Source organism: Ochotona curzoniae, unplaced genomic scaffold (genome assembly GCF_017591425.1).
Source record: "Ochotona curzoniae isolate NIBS_2020 unplaced genomic scaffold, NIBS_Ocur_1.0 contig_293, whole genome shotgun sequence".
Classification (NCBI taxonomy): Eukaryota; Metazoa; Chordata; class Mammalia; order Lagomorpha; family Ochotonidae; genus Ochotona; species Ochotona curzoniae.
Genome location: NW_024465655.1, coordinates 704,222 through 727,223, shown reverse-complemented (window position 1 = coordinate 727,223; position 23,002 = coordinate 704,222). Strand labels below are relative to the sequence as shown.

Below are 23,002 nucleotides of genomic sequence, written 5' to 3'. Positions count from 1 at the left end.
TATCTGCTTTTGCTTTATCTTTTTCCCTATTCTACTTCACTTTTTTTTTAACTTAAAAAAAATTAATATTTTAAAAGATTCAGTTGAGGGACCAGTGTGGTAGCTTAGCCACTGAAGTTCTTGCCTTACATGTGCCAGGATCCCATATGAGCGTTGGTTTGTGTCTCAGCTGCTCCACTTCCATCCAGCCCCCTGCCTGTGGCCTGGGAAGGCAGTCGATGACTCAAAGCCTTTGGACCCAGGACCCACATGGGAGACCTGGAAGAAGCTCCTGGCTCCTCGGTTCGGATTTACTCAGCTTCAGCTGTTACAGCCACTTGGGAGTGAACCAGTAGTGGAAGATCTTTTCCTTCTCTCCTTCTTTCTGTAAATCTGACTTTCCAGTAAAAAGAAATAAATCTTTAAAAATAAAATCCTTGTGAAAGGCAAGAGAAAGAACGAACTCTTGTCCAGTGTTTCATTTCTCAAGTGGCATTGCCAGGCCATGTATGAATGTGGGAGCTAGGAACTCACCCTAGGTCTCCCATGTGTGGGACAGGCATGCAGTGCCTGGAGCCACTCCCACCGCCTCCCTCAGTCCGCATCGCAGGAGGCTGCTGTTGGGAGCCGGAGCTGGGTGTTGAATCCTGGCACTTTGGGATGGGACGCAGCAGCCTGATAGGTCCCATGCAGCGCTTGTTCACTTTGTTATTGAACCCTGGCCCTGACTGACTCGGGCTGTCACATCGCCTCGGTGCCACTTTGCTATTCAAATAAATTTTTGTTAAAAGTTGCTAGTTTCGGGCCTGGCATGGTATAGCAGCTAATCTTCTTGCCTTGAATACGCCAGGATCCCATGTGGTTGCTGGTTCTAATCCCAGCAGTCCCGCTTCCTATCCAGCTCCCTGCTTGTGACCTGGGAAAGCAGTCGAGGACGGCCCAAAGCCGGACCCTGCACCACGTGGGGAGACCCGGAAGAGGTTCCTGGCTCCTGGCTTTGGATTGGCACAGCTCTGGCCGTCCAGTCACTTGGGGAGTGAATCATTGGACAGGAGATCTTTCTCTCTGTCTCTCCTCCTCTCTGTATATTTGCCTTTTCAATGAAAAAAAAAATAGGTCTTTTTTCTTGAAATTCATGCCATTAGAATGTTCTTGAACTTTTTTCCTTTAAGTGTTTTCATAGATAATGGCATTTGTGGTTTGGAAAATGGTGATGAATCTATCAAAGGAAGATTTTCCTGCATTCTAGATTTAACTTGTAGTAAGTTTTATTTTATTAAAAAATGAAAAAACAAGCTCTTCAAGCTTCAAAGGAGAGTATTTAGTGTCTAGTCATCTTTTGTTTGGAGTCTGTTGTCTGGCATGCTCTGAGACCTGTATCTGTCTGTGTGCTGATGTGTAATTTCCGGTAACCGTGCTAGAGCGCTGGCAGTGAAGGACTGTCGGAGATGTGCTCAATGGCTGCGGAAGAAAACAGAAGTTCCGGGAAGGAAGGATCGAGTCACTTCCCTGACTTGGAGACCCGCTCACAGATTTCTGCCGACGTTACTGAAAAAGACAAGCGGGAGCTGCACCCTCCAGATGCTGTGAAGCAATTTTCAGATGCCACCTTAAGGTGTGTGTGTGCCTCTGTGTGCTTGTCAAGGAAGAGCTTGCACAGTTGTGCTTGTGGATTGTGTCAAGCTAAGTGAGCTTTCAAAGCAGAGCCTGTACAGGGGAGTGTCCATCATCTTGATCACTGGAGGAGAGAAGTGGGGTCAGCCTGACGGGGTGGTAAGAATTACCCGCACATCAGAACTGGGTTTAACACCTGCTCCCAAGTCAGTACAAATTTGACAGACTACCATTTTCCTTGGCCCAAAGTGTGATTCCAAGGCTTGTGACTGGGTTGTAACTCATGTTTCTTTAGAATATACCAGATAGTTTTGTTTGTTTTTCTGTAGAAGCAAACGTTGACTGTCGTTTCTCTAAGATTGTCCAAGATGCTCCTCCCAGCGCCCTGCAGTTCATTCTAACGTTTGGTAATCCTTGTTCCAAAAGCATCTCTCTTCCTCAAGAGCAGAAGCCACTCGAAGTTAAACCGGCATCCTTTGTGAGAAGTCGATTCAAGAGGCCCAAACCAAACCTCGCGAGAGCAGTGTTAAAGAGAGAGGCTGCGGAGGCAGCCAAGTGTGTACCTGGGGAGGGATCCGAGACTGGCACAGCGGAGGCCGGTGCGGCACCGCGGGACGGTCAGCAAGCTCGCAGCCCCCCTTGCCAACACGTGAGTGCTGTGTAAGATGGGCACTTTGTGTGTGTGCGTGTGTGATCAGCCCACCAAAACTGCCTGGATTACATTGAACCAAATAATTTTTATCTTGTGCAGTGCTATTCCGGTGCGTCAAATGCCCCTTTGTCCCTCACTGTTTGTGTCAGAGTCTTGGTGTGTCGGGGTAAGGTCTTGGCTCCGGTTCAAGGCCTGGCTTGTGTGAACATAACAATATGATCTTGGTAGTATGAGCCTCTGTGGTTAAAACAAAGAGAGACAATAACAGTCCTTCTTTATTTTATTCTGTTACAAATGAGAGAGGAAAAGTTGGAAGACACATATGAGTTAAGTAGAGATATACCTCATTAATTTGGACCATAGCAGAAGTGAAATGTAATTGCTCAATTTATGAGTATCTTTTACCTAAAAAGTACTTTTTAGAATTGCAGTTCTCATTTTGTGTCTGGAAATAACTGTATCCTTTACTCTGTACCAATGCTTATAACAGATAAATTTATGAAATATAAATTATTTATTTTTCTGATTATAAAAATGTCAATTTAGAAAAGTACATGTTCTTAAAGTTGCGAGTCCAGGATAATGATACCAGTTTGGGATATATGCACCCATACTTTTCCACGTGTACATTTACAGATGATAAAACAGTACGAATATTTTTCTAATTTTACAAAAATGGCATTGTCTTTTGTCGTGGATTTCCATTTAGAACAAAATTGTGAACATCTTTGGATTAGTATGAAGTTTATTTAAAGGCTGGATAGTAATGCATTGTGAACAACTGAAGTTATCTGTCTTCTACTGATTTGTCTTTTCTCCAATTTTCTTGGTTTTTTTTCTCCCCTTTTGGGGGAATCTTTTAAATTGCCACAATAAGCATCTTTGTCTTTACATTTCTGCATAGGTGTTTAGTGTGTGCATGTGTGTTGCAATAAAGATTCTCTGTATTAACTTGAGAGAGTAATGGAGAGGAAGAGAGTGGTTTTTCATCTGCTGGTTTACTTCCTGATGCCCATCGTAGTTGGGCTGCAGCCAGGAGCTCCCGCTGGACCCTGCCCGTGATTCTGTGCAGGAGCAGGCCTGTGCAGGAGCTGTGTCTGAGCCCCAGTTGTACTGGGAGCTGTGTGGACCCACTCTGGGATGCTCGCATCCACAGCAGCTGGACTGCGGAGTCTCCTGTGCTGGAGGATCCTGAGAAAGCACATTTGTAGAAAGAAAAACACTAGTAATGTAGTATTCTGGTAGCTACCACTACCATGGTGCCCTCTGCAAAGTCTAGATCAGTTTATTCTAATAGCACATGAAAGTTTTTATTTCCTTTTTCTTTTTACCAACGCTGGATGGATATTTTTCTCCTGCCTTCTAGGCTGTGGCTTCCCTCATGACATCAAAAGAAAAGGATGCCAGTGCAAGGCTGCCCTGGTCAGAGCCTGCAAAGGGCCTGGCGCCTCCAGCCTCCTCCGAGCCTGCAGAGAGCGCTCAGTCAGCAGAAATCCAGCCACATGATGCCATCACTTCCAGTGGGTAAGCAGTGATGCTTCTTCGAATATCTAAGTCACCAAGATACTTCTGTGTCATAGTTCTTCATTTCATTAAAAAGTATCGATGTATTTTAAGAGTGAATGTAATACTTGCTTTGTTTTTCTTGATGTGTTAGGCATGAAAAACCAAACTGAGTTTCAGATCTTTTTCTTAAGATTTATTTTTATGAGTTTGAAATCTTTTAATGCTTGCTATCTTATCTCATTATTGGCTGTGTTATGTTTTATGCAAGGCACTTCATTTACAAAAGCATATAATTAAGTTCTGTATTTATTTGAAAGAATGTTTAAATAAACATCACGTGATATTTACTATTTCACACATTTTGGAATGTTTAGGCCAGTGGCTTTACGTATACTTCCATTGTTGTGCAGTTGTTAACCGCCATCCGTCTCTACAGCTGTCTCCATCCTTGTAGCCGAGCCTCTAGCCACTGAGCGTTAGGTTTTGCATTCTTTACTTTGCTTCGCTGGCGATCCACATTCTACTTCCTGCCCCTGTAGCTTTAGTCTACACTGAGTGTGAGATCTGTTACCGTTACCTCCTGAGAGTTAAACATTTCTTAATGAACTAAGATATATGTTCGTGGAAAGTTTATTACAGAAGATGCAAATTTTATTTTCATTGCGGTTCTCAACTTTCTGTAGTCAAATGACTTCTCTCTGTCTACCTGTTTAGAATCCAGAGTAAAAATGCTATTCAGCAAGAAACAAAGGAAAGTGTTACCCAAACTGTTCAACCAATAAGGGGCCGACTTCAGAGACCCAGACCAAATTTAAGAAAGGCTGCACAAAGAGAGATCCAAAAAGGTGAAGCCAGAAGTGCGATTCAGCAAGAAACAGCAGTATTAAAAAATGATAAAGCTAACGAGAAGTCCCTGTGTGTGGTGAGTTTAGGTCCCTGTGTGTGGTGAGTTTAGGTCCCTGTGTGTGGTGAGTTTTAGTGAAATCTCAAGTGATCACTCAGATTTGATTTGAAATGTAGTTATCTGACACTTACTCCACTCAGTGAATATATAATGTATCTAGTTTTGTTTCAGATTTGTTGTTCTGTGTTTTGCAAGTTAAAATAATTTTTTCCTGAACTGTTGAAGTTATTTATTAAGAAATGTTCAGTCATATACAAATGTTCAGCCATATACAAAATGCTATATTAGGGCCTGGCACGGTAGCCTAGTAGCTAGGGTCTTCACCGTGCACCAGCTGGGATTCCTTATGGGTGCCGGTTCTAATCCTGACGGTCCCGTTTCCCATCCAGCTCCCTACTTGTGGCTGGGAAAACAGTCAAGGACGGCCCAAAGCCTTGGGAACCTGCACCCGCGTGGTAGACCCAGAGGAGGTTCCTGGCTCTTGGCTTCAGATTGGCTCAGCTCCAGCCATTGTGGCCAATTTGGGAGTGAACCAGTGGACAGAGGATCTTCCTCTCTGTCTCTCCTCCTCTCTATATATCTGACTTTGCAATAAAAATAAATAAATCTTAAAAAAAAAAATCTGGAGGAAAATATTTTTTTGGTTTATAATGCTATACTGCCTTGACAGTAGAATCAATTTCTTGGTGATATATTCTTTTCGTAGTAGAACACCTGTCCACGTTGTAGTGTTGACACCTGCAAGGTGCAGGGCAGGCCAGGGCAGCTAGCCTTACCTTACGTATTGGAGTGACCGAGTAATTTCAGCCCTGGTTGCTGATTCCAGCCTCCTACTGAGGAGGTTGTTATGGTCAGTTAGGAAGCTGGGCTCCTGTATCCTGTCCACTCATGGGAGCCCTGAAATCAGTTGCTGGCTTTTGGCTTCAGCGTGGGCCAGTGCATCCGCAAGCTGGCCATCACCAGGCATTTGAGGAGTGTGACAGCAGGTGGGGGCGGGGGGCATCTCACTCTTGGTCTTTCTCCCTGTGAACTCACTTCTCGCTCTGTCTTTTCCTCTCCATAATAATTTTTTTTGTCTCGCTCTATATATCTAAATACATATGGACACATATTTTAAAATGTCCAGTTTTTTTTTTTTTTTAGTACTTTATCAGGACAAAGTCTAGATTTAAAATGATTAAGATCTCTATTTGATTCCAAAGCATTTAAAAAAAAAGCAGTGAAGTTACTTTTTATTTTGCAGTGAATAACTTGTGCTCTTAAAGCAGCATGTGCGTTTCTTCAATAATCTTTCAAACTTTCTCTTTCTTTAAGTAATATTGTTTTGGCAACAGAGCATGCATGTTGAATGCTCCGTTTGGTTCTTAATTTTAAGAAACTAAATACCCTTTTTAGTGATTGAAATAATTTAGAAAGTATTTTCTGCTATTAAAAAGGTGACAGAACTGGGGTGCGATTGTTGCGTGTTGGCTTGCGCCTGCACTTTGAGGGCAGTGGGAGTCCTGGTTATTCTGCGTTCTGTCCAGTCTCGTGCTAGTGCATCCCGCCCACTGACGGCACACTTGCCGTGTCTGCATGCTCCTCGCTCGGCCAGCCCTGTGCCGCCTGCTGCAGACATCTGGGGTAATAAACTAGCGGTGCTTACGCCTACCCTGCTTCTCTCTCTCGCCTTCATTCTGCCTTTCATTAAAAACAAAACAAAATGGGCCCGGCGCGGTGGCGCAAGTGGTTAAAGGTCCTCACCTTGCCGCCCGGGATCCCATATGGGCGCCGGTTCTAATCCCGGCAGCCCCGCTTCCCTTCCAGCTCCCTGCCTGTGGCCTGGGAAAGCAGCAGAGGACGGCCCAAAGCTTTGGGAACCTGCACCCGCGTGGGAGACCCGGAAGAGGCTCCTGGCTTCGGATCGGCATAGTATCGGCCCGTTGCGCTCACTTGGGGAGTGAATCATCGGACGGAAGATCTTCCTCTCTGTCTCTCCTCTCTGTATATCTGCCTTTCCAATGAAAAAATAATAAAAATAAATCTTTAAAAAAAAAAAAAAAAAAACAAAACAAAACAAAACAAAACAAAAACCTTAAAAGAAAGTAATATGGTTTTATCTTTGTAGGCAAATTCACAAATTGGAGCTGAAATTGAAGCTGTGTCCTGCAAAGTTTCAGAATGCAGAATTTATGAAAATGAAGGTCATGATGTGGTTCTTCCAGAAAATGTTCAAGTTAACCAAATAAATATTCTAGCTGAAGAGATGAGGTGAGTGTGCTGTTTCTGAGAAAAGCGCAAAATTTTTCGAAGAGACATGTTGAAATTTTGCATGGTTGATTTTATGCTACTTAGCATCTTGAAGATGTAGTGAAAGTGTAAGTTGATCATTTTGAAACTATTTTAAATTTACCTCTTCAAATACTGTAAGAATTGCACAGCTACAGGGCTCAGTCCATGGCCCCAAACAGCTGGTGGTTGCGATCGCTGGGTTGATTCTGTTTTCAGCCCCGACTTCCACTGGAACCAATGGGTGTTGCAGTCCAGCCTGGCTCTGCCCAGCACATACTCGGCCCTCGCATAAACCAGTGGGAGCTGCAGCCTAGTCAGAGCAACCCAAAATAACCCCCACCAGACCCATCTCCTGCCTTGGTTTGCCAGTATGTGTAGCAGACTAGTCCAGTCTGTCCCACATCCCATTCCACCCCAGCCCCTGTCCTGGTTTTCGTGCCCTGCTGTAGAAGTGGTAACCCAAGAGGGATGAGCCCACTATTTCCCTCCCAGGCCTCTCCCCCTCCCGGATTATGCACTCTCCAGATAGTTCTGTGGTTTGACTTGACTGAACTAGCCCCCAGTGCCAGCTTCTGCCAGCTGATGCTGCAGCTAAACCCAAACAACCCTTACCCACTCTGAAATGGAACAGTGACATCTCAAGAGATGTCCTGACTGCTCTGCCAAACATCCACCTCCAGTTTTCACGTATAATTCAGTGCCTTTGTGGTCTTAATAAAACTAGAGAATTTTGTCACTAAAATTCATTCAAGACGCTTGTATCTATCTTAGGTGCTGATAATAGACAGACAAAAAATTCTTATTGTGAAAGTTATATTCTAATTTGGAGAACAGAATATAAATGAGAAATAAGTTGAATAACTAAGAAATGATTTAGTGCAGAAACATGAGGGGGAGGGAGTATTGTGATTGGTGTAATTTTTAATTAGCAGTGAGCAGAGCATGCTTCGTTGAAAGGGTGCCACTGATGAGAAGACCTGAAGGAGGTAAAGGAGCGAGTCGAGGGGCTCTGCAGGTGCGAAGGCACAGCCCTGTGCAGATCTCCAGGCAGGTGTAGGCCTGGCCTGACGGAGGAGCAGGGAGGCGGCCCGTGGGCAGCAGAGCAGCTGGGGCGGAGGAGTGCCTGGGCAAGAGGCAGCGAGGGTCGATTTTGCAGGGCCGCTGTGAGTTTTACCGAATGGGCTTTAAAACGCTAGGGACCTTTGGGCTCAGCCTCTTCCAATGTTTTAATTTATTGTCAGGCAAATAGAAGATTTAAATGACTGTCTCAAAGTGAAATCAGAAGTTTCGTTACTAAACTTTAGTTCTTAGGATTTATGACTTTCAGACTAGCAGATTCCTGCAGTTACGCAGGTATTGTCTCCTAAAAGAAGCATTTTTATGCTCAGCCTTTGTTTTTCTTAATGAGGAAGATTTAACTCTTGAACTTCCTGTAGGGCAGTCCATCCCCACTCCTGCTTCTTCCCCTGTTTTAAATCCTCAGAGCCTGTTGCAGCTGTCAGCTGTGCCGTGACTAGAGGAATCATCGCTAAATACTGTGAATATAATTAACTTTTAATGTCCCTACATTTTGTTGTCCCTTTTGAGCTCAATGGCAGCTTGGGCTTACGTATATATTTTATTCTTAAATAACTTTGCAGAAGCGCATTTGACTGTAAACAGTTTGTAGTTAAATTTGTTTGCCCAAATACATTAGCCTGTACTGCAATATATTAGTCAGTGTCATAGCTTAGAACTTCCTGTGCACTTCTTCACTACCATCCACTTTCCTCTTTCAGGTAATTTATTTTAAAACATCCTGTAGGATTAGTTTTTTTAATACATATCTTTCAAATAACTCAAAGTAGAAACCCCAGATTTTTTTTCTTTTTTAATGAATATCCAAGTTTCTATTAGTGCTTAAACTTCTTAGTTGAGTTCCTTGCCAGCTGTTAGAAATATTTTCCAGGAAACTAGGGCTCCTCTGGAAGAGTCTGCTTGGGCAGGCGGAGGGCCACCTTGAAGACCTGTGGCCCGGGCTGTCCGCAGAGCTGCCCTGAGTTGCCGGGCATCGGGTGGGAGACGGCTCGTCCTGAAGGCTGCCCTTGGTCCAGGACAGCTTGTGGCCACTGTGTGTGTTTTGAAGCTGAGTTCATGGCATTTGTTTCAAAGCGCAGTTATGAAATTCTTTAGGTACTTAGCATTCTTGAGTTATCTAGTTTTATTTTTTGAAACTTACTTAAAGCAGCATGAAGCTACATGCCAAATAAGTGACTGAAAGTAAGCCAAAAACAAAAGAGATTAATGTAATTTTATCACAGTTCCCTGGGCTCTGTAGAAAATGGAAGCTGTAAAAGCTTTTATGTTCTTTCTTTCATATCAGTAATGTGTCGTTTCATTTTACATGCTTGGTTTTATAGCCAATTTCCCTATAGTCGTTTGAGCATAGAATTGGTTTGTATCCGGAATTGTTTGATTTAACAGCTGTTGCATCAACAAGGGATCAGAATCCCTTCAGAATTTTTGTTCTTCAACATGATTTGTGCTTCATTCTAGACATGAAAATAAGCTGTATGTTCCTAGTCCTGAACAATTGATAAAAGAGAAATTCCAAACAACTCAGCCGGATTTGGGAGCAGCACAGTGTGAGAAAGAGGAGCCAGAGGTGGAAAAAGACACAACCGAACAGCGTGAGGCGAGCAGCCCCGAAGACGGTGCCCAGCAGCCTGATGCCCAGCAGCCTGGTGCCCAGCAGCTTGGAGCCCAGCAGCCTTGTGCCCAGCAACTCGGAGCCCAGCAGCCTGGAGCCCAGCAGCCTGGTGCCCAGCAGCCTTGTGCCCAGCAGCTTGGAGTCCAGCAGCCTTGTGCCCAGCAACTCAGAGCCCAGCAGCTTGGAGCTCAGCAGCCTTGTGCCCAGCAGCTTGGAGCCCAGCAGCTTGGAGCCCAGCAGCCTTGTGCCCAGCAGCTTGGAGACCAACAGCTTGGAGCCCAGCAGCCTGGAGCCCAGCAGCCTGGTGCCCAGCAACTCGGAGCCCAGCAGCCTGGTACCCAGCAGCCTTGTGCCCAGCAGCCTGGTTTCCAGCAGCTTGGAGACCAGCAGCTTGGAGCCCAGCAGCCTGGAGCCCAGCAGCCTGGTACCCAGCAGCCTTGTGCCCAGCAGCTTGGAGTCCAGCAGCCTTGTGCCCAGCAACTCGGAGCTCAGCAGCTTGGAGCTCAGCAGCCTTGTGCCCAGCAGCTTGGAGTCCAGCAGCCTTGTGCCCAGCAACTCAGAGCCCAGCAGCTTGGAGCTCAGCAGCCTTGTGCCCAGCAGCTTGGAGACCAGCAGCTTGGAGCCCAGCAGCCTTGTGCCCAGCAGCTTGGAGCCCAGCAGCTCGGAGCCCAGCAGCTTGGAGCCCAGCAGCCTTGTGCCCAGCAGCCTTGTGTCCAGCAGCCTTGTGTCCAGCAGCTTGGAGCCCAGCAGCTCGGAGCCCAGCAGCCTGGTACCCAGCAGCCTTGTGCCCAGCAGCTTGGTGCCCAGCAGCCTTGTGCCCAGCAGCTTGGAGCCCAGCAGCTTGGTGCCCAGCAGCTTGGAGCCCAGCAGCTTGGAGCGGCCGACCACCGGCTGCTTCCCAAGGTAAGCTGGGGGAAGCTGCTGCTTGTCGGCCAGCTCTGTTTTGTTAGGATCACGAAGGAAAATGATAATAAAATGCTGTCGTGATTATTGTATTGTAACTATTTTCATGGAAAGGGATGAATTTACAGCAGTATAAGAATGTAGAAGTCAATCAGTTGTGGATGTGGATAAAAGCTTAGTGGTGTAGGTCAAACTACCAAGCCGTATGTTTACACAGAGCTTGTTTCCATAGTAATGTTAGTGATTTCTGCTTAAATTTGAGGAGAAGGCCGAGTTCCTGACATCTCTGGAGGTTTGCACGAGAAAGGACGACACAAGTGCTGCGCAGTCCAGTGTGGCTGAGCGGGATACTCGGCTGGGAGCTGGCGGAGATGGCTGCCCGCACCCCGTTGCTGAGAGCCAGCCTCTCAGGACGCCAGCGAGGTAATGCTCAGTTTACCTCATGCTTGGGATCCAAGACAGAGAAGTCATCTCTCCTTGTAGACGTCTTGCTTTAATTCAGTGGCAGACTGAAACGATAATTTGTTACTACAGGCGGGGGTTGATTTTCATCACAAGTCTATTTCTTTCCTATTTCTCATACTTTTTTATTACAGCCTGTTTGTTTAATCCCTAGGAAGATTGTTTTTCTTCCCTAGGGTTACAGTTTCTGTGTTGTCCGTCAGGGACAAGCAGAAGCCTGATAAGGTGGTGTGAATCATGCTGCCAAGGTAACGAGCGTGCTCCTTCAGCTGGGGCTGGGGACGGGAGTGGGCCCTGCCTGCGTGGCTCTCTGATAAGCTGGGAGGAGCCTGAGCTCTCCAAACTCCCAGAGATTCTCTGCCTCCTGCCTTTTTTTGCTTTTAAGTCTAATTTGTTTATCCAGTAATATAAATCAGTATCACTTTGTGATTCCATATTCAGTATTTGTAGGTTCCATGTCTTTCTTCCCTTTTTCTCCTTTCTTTAAAGTTTATTTCTTTATTGGAAACAGTTACACAGGAAGAGTGAGGGAGGCAAAGAGAGAGAGAGAGAGGGACTGAATTCATCATCTGATTAACTCCTGAATTGACTGCAAGGACCTGGGCTGGGTCAGACCAGAGCTGAGTGAGGAGCCTCCCCTGGGTGTAGGAACCCACACATTGAGGTCATGGGCTGCTGCCTTCCCTGGCACATCAGCAGGAGACGGATCGGGAGAGGAGCAGCCTGCTCTTGGAGGGCCCCTGTTAGATGTTGGCGCTGCAGGCGGCGGCTTTACTCACTGTGCCACAGTGCCTGCCCACATCCCTTTTCCTTGGAGTTTTCAGTAGTGCTTTTCTCTTAATATTTATTTATTTAAATTTTTAAAAAGATTTATTTATTTTCATTACAAAGTCAGATATACAGAGAGGAGGAGAGATAGAGGAAGATCTTCCGTCCGATGATTGACTCCCTAAGTGACTGCAACGGCCGGTGCTGTGCTGATCTGGAGCCAGGAGCCACGAACCACCTCCAGGTCTCCCACACAGGTGTAGGATCCCAAGGCTTTGGGCCATCCTCGACTGCTTTCCCAGGCCATAAGCAGGGAGCTGGGTGGGAAGTGGAGCTGCTGGGATTAGAACCGGTGCCCATATGGGATCCCAGCACATGTAAGGCAAGGACTTTAGCGTCGGACTCAGCTGTTTATTTCATCTCCACTTCCATTTCATAGTGAAAACGTAGCCTAGAATTAAAAATTCACCATGAAAAGTTTATGATTATATAACTAAGCGTTCACTTTGTTTGAAGAACTGATAGCTACTTGTTAATTTGTTTACTCGCCTCATAGCATAAGGCTTTAAAAGAATGGGTGGTAGGTGTTTTCTTTGAATGACTGGAAAAGGAATTACCTTTTTTGGTTTTCATTAAAATTCCTTGTGGTGGAGGTATTTGATGTAGCGTTAATTCAGCGTTGGCGTGCCTGCACCTGGTCCTGGCGAGTCTGTGCTCCGTTCCTTTTCCTGCTGACGTGCACCCTGGCAGGCGGCAGCTGAGGCCCACGTGTTAGGGGCCTTTTCGCCTACATGAAGACCTGGCGTTGAGTTACGGGTTCCCGGCTTCAAGTTAGCCCAGAGCTGGCTGCTGTGAGCATTTGGGGAACAACCAGCAGACAAGCTCTGTCTCCTTCAAGTAAAGTAAAGAAGTAAAAAGTTTACAATTATTTTTGTGCATATGTGACCGTGTTGTCTTTTTGATCATTTAGCTGTCCACAACTGACCAATGAATCCGATCACTGTAAGACTGCTTCTGATCGAACGCTTGCCGTCTCTTCTGGCTCTGAGAGTAAGATGGGTCATAACAAAAGGAGAATGCAAAGGAACATCAAGCCAAATGTCAGCAGAGGACGCGGATGCAAGCGAATCCGGGGTAGGACCTCCAAGAGGGAGCCCAAGACATCCCGGTCCACACTGGTGACTCTGCGGGCTGGTCACGAAGAAGAGGAAGATGATGCTGAGGATTTTGACTTCACCGAGGAAGAGCCCTGCCATCTCGCCCCGGAGGAAGTCAACAAGGCTCCCGTGTTTGTGCCCTTGGGTCTCAGGTCTCCCGAGCCTGTTTCTGCTCAGATTGAGGAAACGATGGAAGAGGTACTTGGTTTTTCTTGACTCCTTAGCACTTGTATCTCCCTTGCTTTTTTCCCCTCCTCTTTCTCTGATATCTTCTGTTACTGGTTATTAAGATTTGAAGAGTTGCTTCTCAAAATAACTTGTACTAAATATAATTTGTTTCGAGCCCAGTGGAGAACATGAAGAATCAGTAGCGGTGGGTTAAGGTGACCTCCCTTGATGACTCAGCCCTTCCGACGCAGGCCCAGCGAGGCCGTCGGCACCAGTGAACAATGACAGAGCTCTGTGTGTGTTTGTATGTGGTGGCCCCTTAGTCTACTTTCTGTTCATCCTTTTTGTGGGCTCAGGCTGAGTTCTGGTAGTTAGTGAAGGTGGAAAGGCCCTCCCTCCTCTGCCCCTGCCCTCCACCCTGCCCCTGTATTGGAAAAAAATTGTGGTAGTGGTTGACATTATGTCTGTGACACTAGCATCCCCTAAGGCATCGGTTTCAGTACTGGGAGCTGTTTCTGATCCGACTCCCTGCCATGCTCCTGAGAAAGCTATAGAACTTGGACCAAATCCTTGGCCCTGCACTCATGTAGGAAGCTCAGAAGCTTCTGCCTCCTGCCTTTAGCTCGGCACAGCTCCAACTGAGCTAGCAATTTGGGAAAATAAGCCAGGAGACGGACTATCTTTCTGTATCTCTCCCTCTCTTTCGCTCTGTAAATTGCCTTCCAGTAAAAAAGAGGAAGTAGGGGGAAAATGTTGTAGTAAAGTATCTATTGTGTAGGATTTAGCATCTTGGCCATTTTCCAGTGCACATTTCAATGGCGTTAAGTACATTCACTTTGTTATGCTGCCATCATCACCATCCATTCACAGAATCCTTGTCTCGCACAATGGAAGTCTACCCAATAAGCTTTAATTCCCATTGCCCCACCTTTGACCAGTCCTGTTTCCTTTTTGTCTTTCTGAATCTGGCTGGTCTAGCAGCTTCATCCAAGTGGACTCACTTAGTATTTGTTCATTTTGACTGGCGCATTGCAGTTAGCATAATGTTTTCAAGGTTTGTGTCGTATAATTTGGGGTGCCCCCTTCCCCCCTCTTTTTTTTAAGAGTAGCTACTGTTCGTTTGTGTGTAACATTTTACTGAGTCATCTGTCTAGCAGTGGACACTTGGGTAGCTTCTGCTCCTTTGGTTATTGAAAGTAATGCTGTGGACACGGCTATAGGGATACCACTTTGAATCCCTGCTCTAAGTCCCTTTGGAGTTGTGTCTTCAGTGGGAATTAGAGGATCACATGGTAATGCGTACAGACACCATGTAAGGGTGTCAGTGTCCCAGCATCCTTGCTAGCAGCCATTGTTCTCTTTCCCTGCCTGTTCTGATGACTGGGAGAGGACCGGATTTCATATCTGCATTCTTGTGATATCCCAGTTCAACTTGATGAAAGAAAGAATGGGAAAGAAGGCCGTTTAAGTAATGAGCAGATTGCCTGAATCTGTAGTTACATTTATAAACAAAAGTCAAGACCTAGATTTTGGGGTTGGCCTTATGGCATTGGGGGAGTGATAGCTAATGGGTGTGGGGATTCTTTTTAAAGTGAGGAAAATGCCATAAAATTGTGCCAGTTGCACATATCTGTGTTATTCCTAAATACAGTAAATTTAGCACTTTCAATGGATGAATTGTATTTGAATAAAGCAACTTTTTAGAAGGCACTACCTCTGTATGATTCTTTAAGGTTAGGTTTTCAGAAAACTAGTTATCTTCTCAGATCACTTGGTCCTTTTTAATTCATTCCAGTCATCAGGCATTACCAAGGTCTTTCTCTTGTCCTTGCTTCTGAGTGAGCCGAGAACATACTGAGTATCACTGTGGTGTCTCGAAGCAGAGTCTTGTATGAACTCTTTGCTCATGTTTTCTGCTGAATCATGCAACGTTTTATACTCTTAGTAGGTGAATAAAAGCCAGACTGTGTTGTGTGTATCTGAGGCTCAGCTGATAAAGCTTTTGTCAGATTAATGAGCCTCGTATTTTACATGGCTGTTGCAAGGGTTAGGAATCGTGCAGGCTTTGGGGTTGTGGCTTAGGATGAGCGCAGTGCAGGAATGGGTTGATATGTCTTTTTAAGCATCTTCAGCTTATCCCTGCTTTAGCAGGTAGAGCTGTATAGAATTAGTTGATTACGTGTCTCTTTCTCTTGGGTGGTGACTTTGTTGAGGGTGGGACCAAGCTTTGTCTTACCAGATTCGGTATCTTTATACCCACAGCATTTCAGCTTTTGCAAAATACGCCAGAAACGTTAGCAGACCGAAGGGGCCAGAATGGAATGTGTGGAAAATGATATGATAGGCACTCGGGAGAGAAACTTATTTGCAGGTTTTAATTGTCACAGAACTTTCAAAAACTTCAAATGTTTTAGGATTGCCGAATTGCTTTCATGGAACGTTAAGAATTTCTTAATCATGTGTGAGTTGATTATTTCTTCATTTTAATGGTTGGCTTCACCTGTGTGGAAAATGAAGCTTTGTTTTGCTGGCAATGGGATGCCATAATTAAATAATAAAGCTTTATTTTGGCAGTTTGAGATTACCGTGAATGTTCCAGACATGGAATGCATCGTGGTTGTTGAACCTCAGCTCCCAAACACAGATGTGACAGCTCAGGAAATGAAACAAGAAGAAAATGGGAATGCATCATCACTTGTAAGCCTTCAATTCAATGACTTCTTTTTTTTAATTTCCATTTGCTTTCAAATGCCTGGAGACTTATACAAACACTTTGTAGCTGGCTTCTTTCATGTGTGGAGTTGTTCATGTGAGCAGTAAAAATTATTCATCTACGTATGAATAATCATATACATTTGATTTGGTAGGCATTGGTTTCTTTTGTTTGTTTCCAGTGTATGACCTCTTAATATCCTTAGTTTTACGTTAAAATTCTATTGCATGAAACTTATCAAATGTAAATTACTTAAATTCAGTTGCTTTTTTTGTGTGTGTGTTTTCTTTCATATTTTTTGTAAATGATGAACAGAAATTTTTTTATCATAAAAAGTGTTGGAGTACTTAAAAAAATTGTTTATTTCACTTCCAAGTCAGAATTACTCCCCAGTAATTCTCCCCAGTGATTCTCTCACCGGAGCTGGACTGCTCCATAGTTGGGGAGCTAGGAGCTTCCTTGGAGACTCCTACGTGGATGCAGGAGCCCATGAACTTGGGCCATCCTCAGCTACCTCCCCAGGCCATTAGATCTCCCATGCTTCCCAGCTACATTAGCCGAAATGTAGGTTGGAAGTGCGACACCTGGGACATGAGCTGGCTCCCACGTGCAGACGGCAGCCTAACCCACTGCACCACATTGCTGGCCCTAGAAGGGATGCTTCTTCATTTGCTTCTTGCCCTTTGGGCCATTTCTAGAGACTTGAAATGATGTTGCAGAGTCTTTTCTTTTTAAAAACTTGAAGGTAAAGCCAGGGATGTGTCCATCCAGTGTTTCTCTCCCCAGATTCCTTCAGTGACAAAGCTGGACTAAGCCAGAGTCAGGAATGTGAGACAGGCGGGTAGCAGGGACCCAAACACCTGCCACCTCCCGGAGTGTGCATTAGCAGGAAGCGGAAGTTGGAGGCAGAGCCAGGCCCTGAGCTCAGGAACTCCAGGGTGGGCTGTGGGTGCTCCAGGGAGCAGTTCAGGAGGTGGGTGGCTGAGGGCCCATCCCCAGGTGTCTGTTTGTTGTTGTTTTTAATTAACTTCACTGGTTTCCTTGGAACCCTGCTCTCTGGAGCTCCTTAGGTTGCCTCGGGCTTGTTAGTCCTGTAACGATTTTTTTTTTTGAAGTTTTATTTAACTGAAAGAGTTACAGAAGGGAAGGGGCTATTTTTCATCTACTGAACCATTCCCCAAGGGACTGCACTGGCCATGTCTGAGCCAGCCAAGTGTAAGGCAGGAGCCAGGCACTTAATGTGGATCTCCCACGTGTTTCCAGGGGCCTGAGCACTTGGGCCGTCTTCTGCTGCTTTGCCCAGGCTGTTAGCAGGGAGCTGGGTTAAAAAGTGCTGTCATCTGGATAAGATCCAGTGCCTATGTGGGAGGGACACCACTGTCGCATGTGGCCACTTAACGTGCTGCACCACAGCTCTAGCCCCCAAGTTCTATCGCTTCTTTCTTTATTAAATGAAGTTTTAAGTTTAATGGTATAAGAATTGCAGTAGTCTTCAGGCCTTGGTTTTCATTGTGTAAAAACTAAAAATTATGACTAGAGATGAAGGATTTTCTTTGTTGTGAAAAGTAAAATAAGGATGCTACATGGACATAATAGTATGGTCATAATTAAAATGTGTTTGTAATAGAAGAAAAAGGTAAAGTTAGGAATGAGATAAATAATTTGGCTTTTATTTCGATTGTTCAAGAAATTTTATAAATGTTGTAACTAAGCGGAAAATATGCCCACTGTTATAACCAGAAAGCACAGAAAGCACTGCTTTTTTTTTTTTTTTTTAGATTTATTTGTTTTGTAAGGTGGGGTAGGAGAGGGCAAAATCCTCCATTACTGATCTGCTCCCCAGTTAGTCGCAGTGATCAAGGTCGGGCTAGCCAGGAGCTTCTTGCAGCTCTTCCATGTCGGTGGGCACAGGGGCCAAGCACTTGGGCCCTCTTGCTCTTGCTTTGCAGGAATGTTAGCAGGGAGTTGGACTGGTGCCTTACGGAGTGCTGGTGTTGCAGGTAGGCGTTATGGGCACTGCATCACAACGCCAGCTCCAAATACAGTGCTTTTTAAAAAGGTGTCTGTTTATTTTCCTCTATTTGAAACACGGAGAGACTGATAGACTTTCTGTTTGCTGGTTCACTCTCCAGATGCCTTCAACAGCTGGGGCCAGGCCAGGCCGGGTCAGAGTCAGGAGCCAGACACTTCACCTGGGCTTCCTCTTTGGGTAGCAGGGCCCGACATCAGCTGCTCTCACAGGCAATGAGCAGGGTCCTAAATTGGGATTGGAGTAGCTCCAGCACAGGCTGCAGGTCTCCCAAGGGCAGTGCTCTTTAAGATGCAAAACGTATTTGGGAAGAGGCTTAACATGATGCTTATCTTTTCCTCTCATAGGAAGTGACCAGCAGTGTACATACCCAAGATGAGCCAGGTAATTGTTAACAAGTAAACTCCTAAAACTCCTTTTTAAATCTAGCACAGTGATCTAGTGATGGTGATAGTAAGTGAATCAATTTACTGAAAAATTGGACAAAATGATTCCTGTTGTTAGTACAGTGTCTGTTAAAAACTCTGATGTTTTAAGTTTAAGTTTATTTTTAATGTTGTTGACTTTGTTGAGAGGGATGCACGGCCAATGTGGGCCTTAGATTATGGTAGGGAAGGGTTGAGATCTAGAAGTAGGTGGTTGGGACACATGGTTCAGTTCTTCCTTTATTTCCCTTTGTTTTTCTCCTGTTTGTATAAGGGTGGGGAGGTTCGGAGGGAAGAAGAGGGGGTTGCTCCTTGCTGTCAGTCGCATCAGTATCTGGGGATGGGAATGGTCATTTCATGATGCCTTAGAGACCCAGTGTGGGGAAGAATGTTTCAAGGTCCTGGCACTCACTTGAACTGGTAGGTGTTGGGGCCCATCCCAGCCTGGCCTGCCCCCAGCCCTGGCTGCCTCACTCAACAGGGGACGCTGCAGCCTAGCAATGGAGTTCCCAAGTTCCCCTCATGGCCTTTCCCCAGACCCAGATCTCCTGCTTTCAGGTGGGTTCGGTGGTCCTGCTTGGTGTGGTCTGCCCTTGGTCCTGTCCTTTGTATGTTCCAGCGGGTGCTACAGCCTGGCCTGGCTTGGCCTGTTACCACCCCTAGTTCTCATGCAGTCCACAGAGCTGAGCCCATAAGTCCCCTATAGAATCTGTCCCCAGATCTGGTTCTTTCATGTTCTGATGGATGCTGTGGCCCAGGCTGATGTGGGCCACCCTCTGCTTTGAGATCTGCAGGTGGGTACTACTGCCCAGCTCAGCCAGGCATGCCCCTAGCCCCAGCCTTTACATGTTTCAGCAGATGGCGGGTGATGTCATTTAGCTCAGCCCAGGTCTCCCATGTTGGCTGGTGTCCTGGCTTGACCCAAACATGCCCACCAATTTCCCCCTCTAAACTACCTAGTCTGTGCTCTCTCAATGTATCTCTGAGTTTAGTGGCCTGGTATGTGGAAGCCCCCAGAAGTCACTCCTCCCCTGTCAAACGTGCCTTCAGTAACCCCACTCCAGCATGTCCCCAGACCCCTAGTCGTGTGCAATCTGCAGCCTTTCTACTGTGTTACAGCTTGTGGCATGGGTCTGGGGCAGCACCCAGCCTGGCATCCCCTGCTTTCTCCACATATCTTTAAAAAAAAATAGAATAGGCAATTGTGTTGGCACACTGGTATAGTTAACACGGATTTGGCAGTAGCCAAGCCCGGTGTGCCTGCCAGCTGTTGGCTGCTTTTGTCACAGCAGTGTAACACTTGCCAGGGTAGAATGCCACCTAGGCAGTTGCCTACAGCTGAGAGAAACTTTGATTTTTAGACTGTAAATTTAGAAGGCAAGTTCAAAGATAGGGTTTTTTTGTTTTAATTTAAATTTATTTGGAAGAATGTAAAGAGAGAGGTCACCAATCCACTGGCTTACTTTCCTCCTGCCCGCAACAGTGAGACTGAGACTGGGGTCCGGTCTGGATCTCTGAGTGAGTGGCAGGAACCTAGATACTTGGGTCATCACCGCTGCCTACCAGTGTGTGCGTTAGCAGGAAGCTGGAGTTTGCAGTGGAGCTGGTTCTGTAACCCAGGCATTCCAGAACAGGATGTGGCCATCCCAGGTTATGGCTCAGCCACTGTGCTAGATGCCTGTTTCAAAGTCAGATGTTTAATAAACAAAGGTTGGTTCAGCATTCCCTCTGGATGTACCAAGATGAGAGTGTTTACTTTGAATTTAATGCCAACATTGTATGATTTCTTTACTTGTATACAACCTGAGCAGTTCACTGCCCTAATAAGGAAGTAATGGAACAGAAATGATGGTATGGAAGATTTTAGAAACTGTTACTAGAAGAAAAACACCTGAATTAAACAATCTTTTTTTAGTAAACATTTCCTGGGTGACGGTTCTGTCTTCATGTTCTCGTGTTTCCTCACTAGCTACCAATGACGGAAGTGCTGAAGCTGCCATAGCTTTGCTTACAATGGGAGATCTAGTGCTGCAATCGGAGATCGGTGCCGAACAGGGGGATGGTAAGAGGGAAACCTAATTCCTACCTGAAAAATCTGACTCTTTAGAAATTAGACCCATAGTGAGTGAGTTACAAGCCTTTCGCTGTTGAAGTGGCAAACAAGACTTGACTTTTTCCAGAAAAGATGGCATCCACATATTGATCCATCCAGTGTTTTACTCAGCTCCTTAAGGTGTAGTGGCAGCCATCTTGAGATGGATGATGCAGTAGCAGTGGATGCTGTGCTTCTGTTGGTTGGCCAAGCTTAGTGAGTACTTTAACTCTGTAACTCTTGTTGCTGGGGTTGTCTTCCTCAGGAGCCAATCTAGAAGGCCAGTCACAGTCAGCAAGGTTGTTGGATCAAGCCAAGAGATAGGCCAGTCGGGCTTTTAAATAGTGGGCTAAACCCAGAAGCTGTGGCCTTTGCTTCTTGGGATCTTTAATTACGTGAAATGGAAAGTCATGGTAATTCTGTTTTTTTTTTTAATAACAGTTTTGACTGGTAATGGCTGGCCTGCGCTTCATTTTGACTGTTAGTCTTTTCTTTCCTAACCATGTATTTACCGGGAAAGCCTCTGGTTCATAATCTGTACATTTAGCACTTCTTTCTCAGATGCAGAAGATTATGGTAGAGGCCATGACGCATCTCTAGAACATAAAATACAGGTTTTTAGAAAATCATTAATAAGCACAGTCTTGAAATCCATCTGGAGTTACTCTTCCTGAAAGAAACAGAAGGACTCAGTTGAATGATATAATAGTCTTGAGCTTCCAGACTGTAAGAATTAAGCTTCAAAAAGGTCATGAGATACATATAAGATCATAAATTCAAATGTGGAGCCAAAAAGTGCAAACTTTATAGAAATTTACAATTAGTGTTAGAAGTGTTGTTTGGACACCTGTTGATAGTGAATCAGTTTAATTCTCCTTCCTTTTTGACTTTTCTTTCAGTAGGTGTGTGTGTGCTTGCTGATGCTCATTTGGAGGATAAGAGCCATGCTCCCTTTAGTCCAGATGATGTCAATGTCGGAGTCGTTGCTGAGTGTCGGGGTCTTGCTTCACCTGTCACCAGTACAGCTCTTGAATCGCTTGAAGAAAACAAGATTGTGTTGGAGGAGCAAAGTACGAGAGAAGAAGTTGGTCTAGTGGAAAAAGTCAAGGGAACTGCCACACCAACCAGGTTTATTTTAATATCTAATTAGTACATGCAGTTAAAAAGCCATCATCATTTCACTGAATAGCTTTGAATAATTCTTATTTTATAAATATAAGATAGGTAATGGTGGCTTCTTACCCTTTTAAGAAAGAATTGATTGGTTTTTATTTTAATGGTTTAATGGTTCACCTATAAAATTGTAGCAGCATGTATTGCGGGAGTGGGGAATCTTTTTTTTTGCCAAGGGTCATTTGGATATTTATAACATGTTCTTGGGCCATGCAAACTTATCACCTGGGGGTCTGTTAAGGTGTTCCCTGTGACGCCTCAGGTTCCAGTCCCAGCTGCCTCACTTCTGAACCAGCTTCCTGCTAATGGGCCTGGGAGAGCAATAGGAATGGTTCAAGAGTTTGGTTCTGAACCCAGGTGGCAGACCGTAAAGATGTTCCAGGCTCCTAGCTGCTGCCTGGCCCTAGCACGGCTGGCTTTGGAGCAGGAACCAGAGGGTGGAAGCTCCCTTTCTATCTCTGACTCTGCCTTTGAAATAACTTTTTCCTTAAGATGTATTTATCAGGGCTGGCATTGCGACCTACGGGGGCAAGTTGCTGTCTGTAACACCAGCATCCCATTTGGGCATTTTGAGACCAGTTTGTTCTACTTAATGGCTTCAGAAAAGCAGTAGAAGATGGCCTAAGTGTTTGCGTCCCTGCAGCATGTCTGATACCTAGAGGAGCCTCTGGGTTCCTGGTCTTTGTCTGGCCAAGTGCTGGCCATTGCAGCAACTTGGGTGTAAAATAGCAGGTGGAAGATCTTTCTCGCTTTTGCCTTTAAGTTTGCCTTTCACAAAATAAAAAAAGATTTAAAAAAATGTTATCAACTTAAAAAAAAGAAAACTTAGCCTGGTGTAGATTTATTGAATCTGAAGGCCTTTATGCAGTTGACAGACCGATTTTTGTCGACCTTGTATGTCCTGCAGGCCAGAGGTTCAGCAGAGGCCTGAGTTGTTTCTTATGTCTTTGGAGTTTCAGTGAAGTTAAAGTAAATGTAGTGTTTGTTTCTTAGACTTGGTCCAGATGGTCTTTTCAGGACCTCTAGTAAAATGACTACTTTATACTTTGAGCATTAAGAACTGAACTTGTGGGTCCAGTGTGATGATCTAGCAGCTAAAGTTCTCACCTTGAACGCCCCGGGATCCCATATGGGCGCTGGTTTTAATCCTGGCGGCTCCACTTTCCATCCAGCTCCCTGCTTGTGGCCTGGGAAAGCAGTGGATGACGGCCCAAAGCCTTGGGACCCTGCACCCGTGTGGGAGACCTGGAGGAAGTTCCTGGCTCCTGGCTCCAGATCGGCGCAGCACTGGCCATTGCGCTCACTTGGGGAGTGAAACAGTGGATGGAAGATCTTCCTCTCTGTCTCTCCTCCTCTCTGTATATCTGACTTTCCAATAAAAATGAATAAATCTTAAAAAAAAAATAATGAACAGGTGTAGGCAGTATAAATGCTGACAGGTGACAGTTATGGTGTAAGTACTAGACAGAGAGGTCCTGCAAGGTTGGTTACTTTCTC

General features: G+C 45.3%; 1 protein-coding gene across 1 annotated transcript in view; it reads left to right on the top strand.

Moving 5' to 3' along the window:
• BDP1 (B double prime 1, subunit of RNA polymerase III transcription initiation factor IIIB) overlaps positions 1 to 23,002 on the top strand; it is a 72,404-nt gene that overhangs the window by 32,382 nt on the left and 17,020 nt on the right. Inside the window, exons 18-29 of the mRNA XM_040979078.1 lie at positions 1,401 to 1,594; positions 2,020 to 2,242; positions 3,612 to 3,769; positions 4,466 to 4,673; positions 6,763 to 6,905; positions 9,462 to 10,518; positions 10,781 to 10,941; positions 12,719 to 13,103; positions 15,648 to 15,770; positions 18,163 to 18,199; positions 20,210 to 20,302; positions 21,232 to 21,460. Coding sequence (XP_040835012.1) covers positions 1,401 to 1,594; positions 2,020 to 2,242; positions 3,612 to 3,769; positions 4,466 to 4,673; positions 6,763 to 6,905; positions 9,462 to 10,518; positions 10,781 to 10,941; positions 12,719 to 13,103; positions 15,648 to 15,770; positions 18,163 to 18,199; positions 20,210 to 20,302; positions 21,232 to 21,460 — 3,011 coding nt within the window. The remainder of the gene's footprint in view (positions 1 to 1,400; positions 1,595 to 2,019; positions 2,243 to 3,611; positions 3,770 to 4,465; positions 4,674 to 6,762; positions 6,906 to 9,461; positions 10,519 to 10,780; positions 10,942 to 12,718; positions 13,104 to 15,647; positions 15,771 to 18,162; positions 18,200 to 20,209; positions 20,303 to 21,231; positions 21,461 to 23,002) is intronic.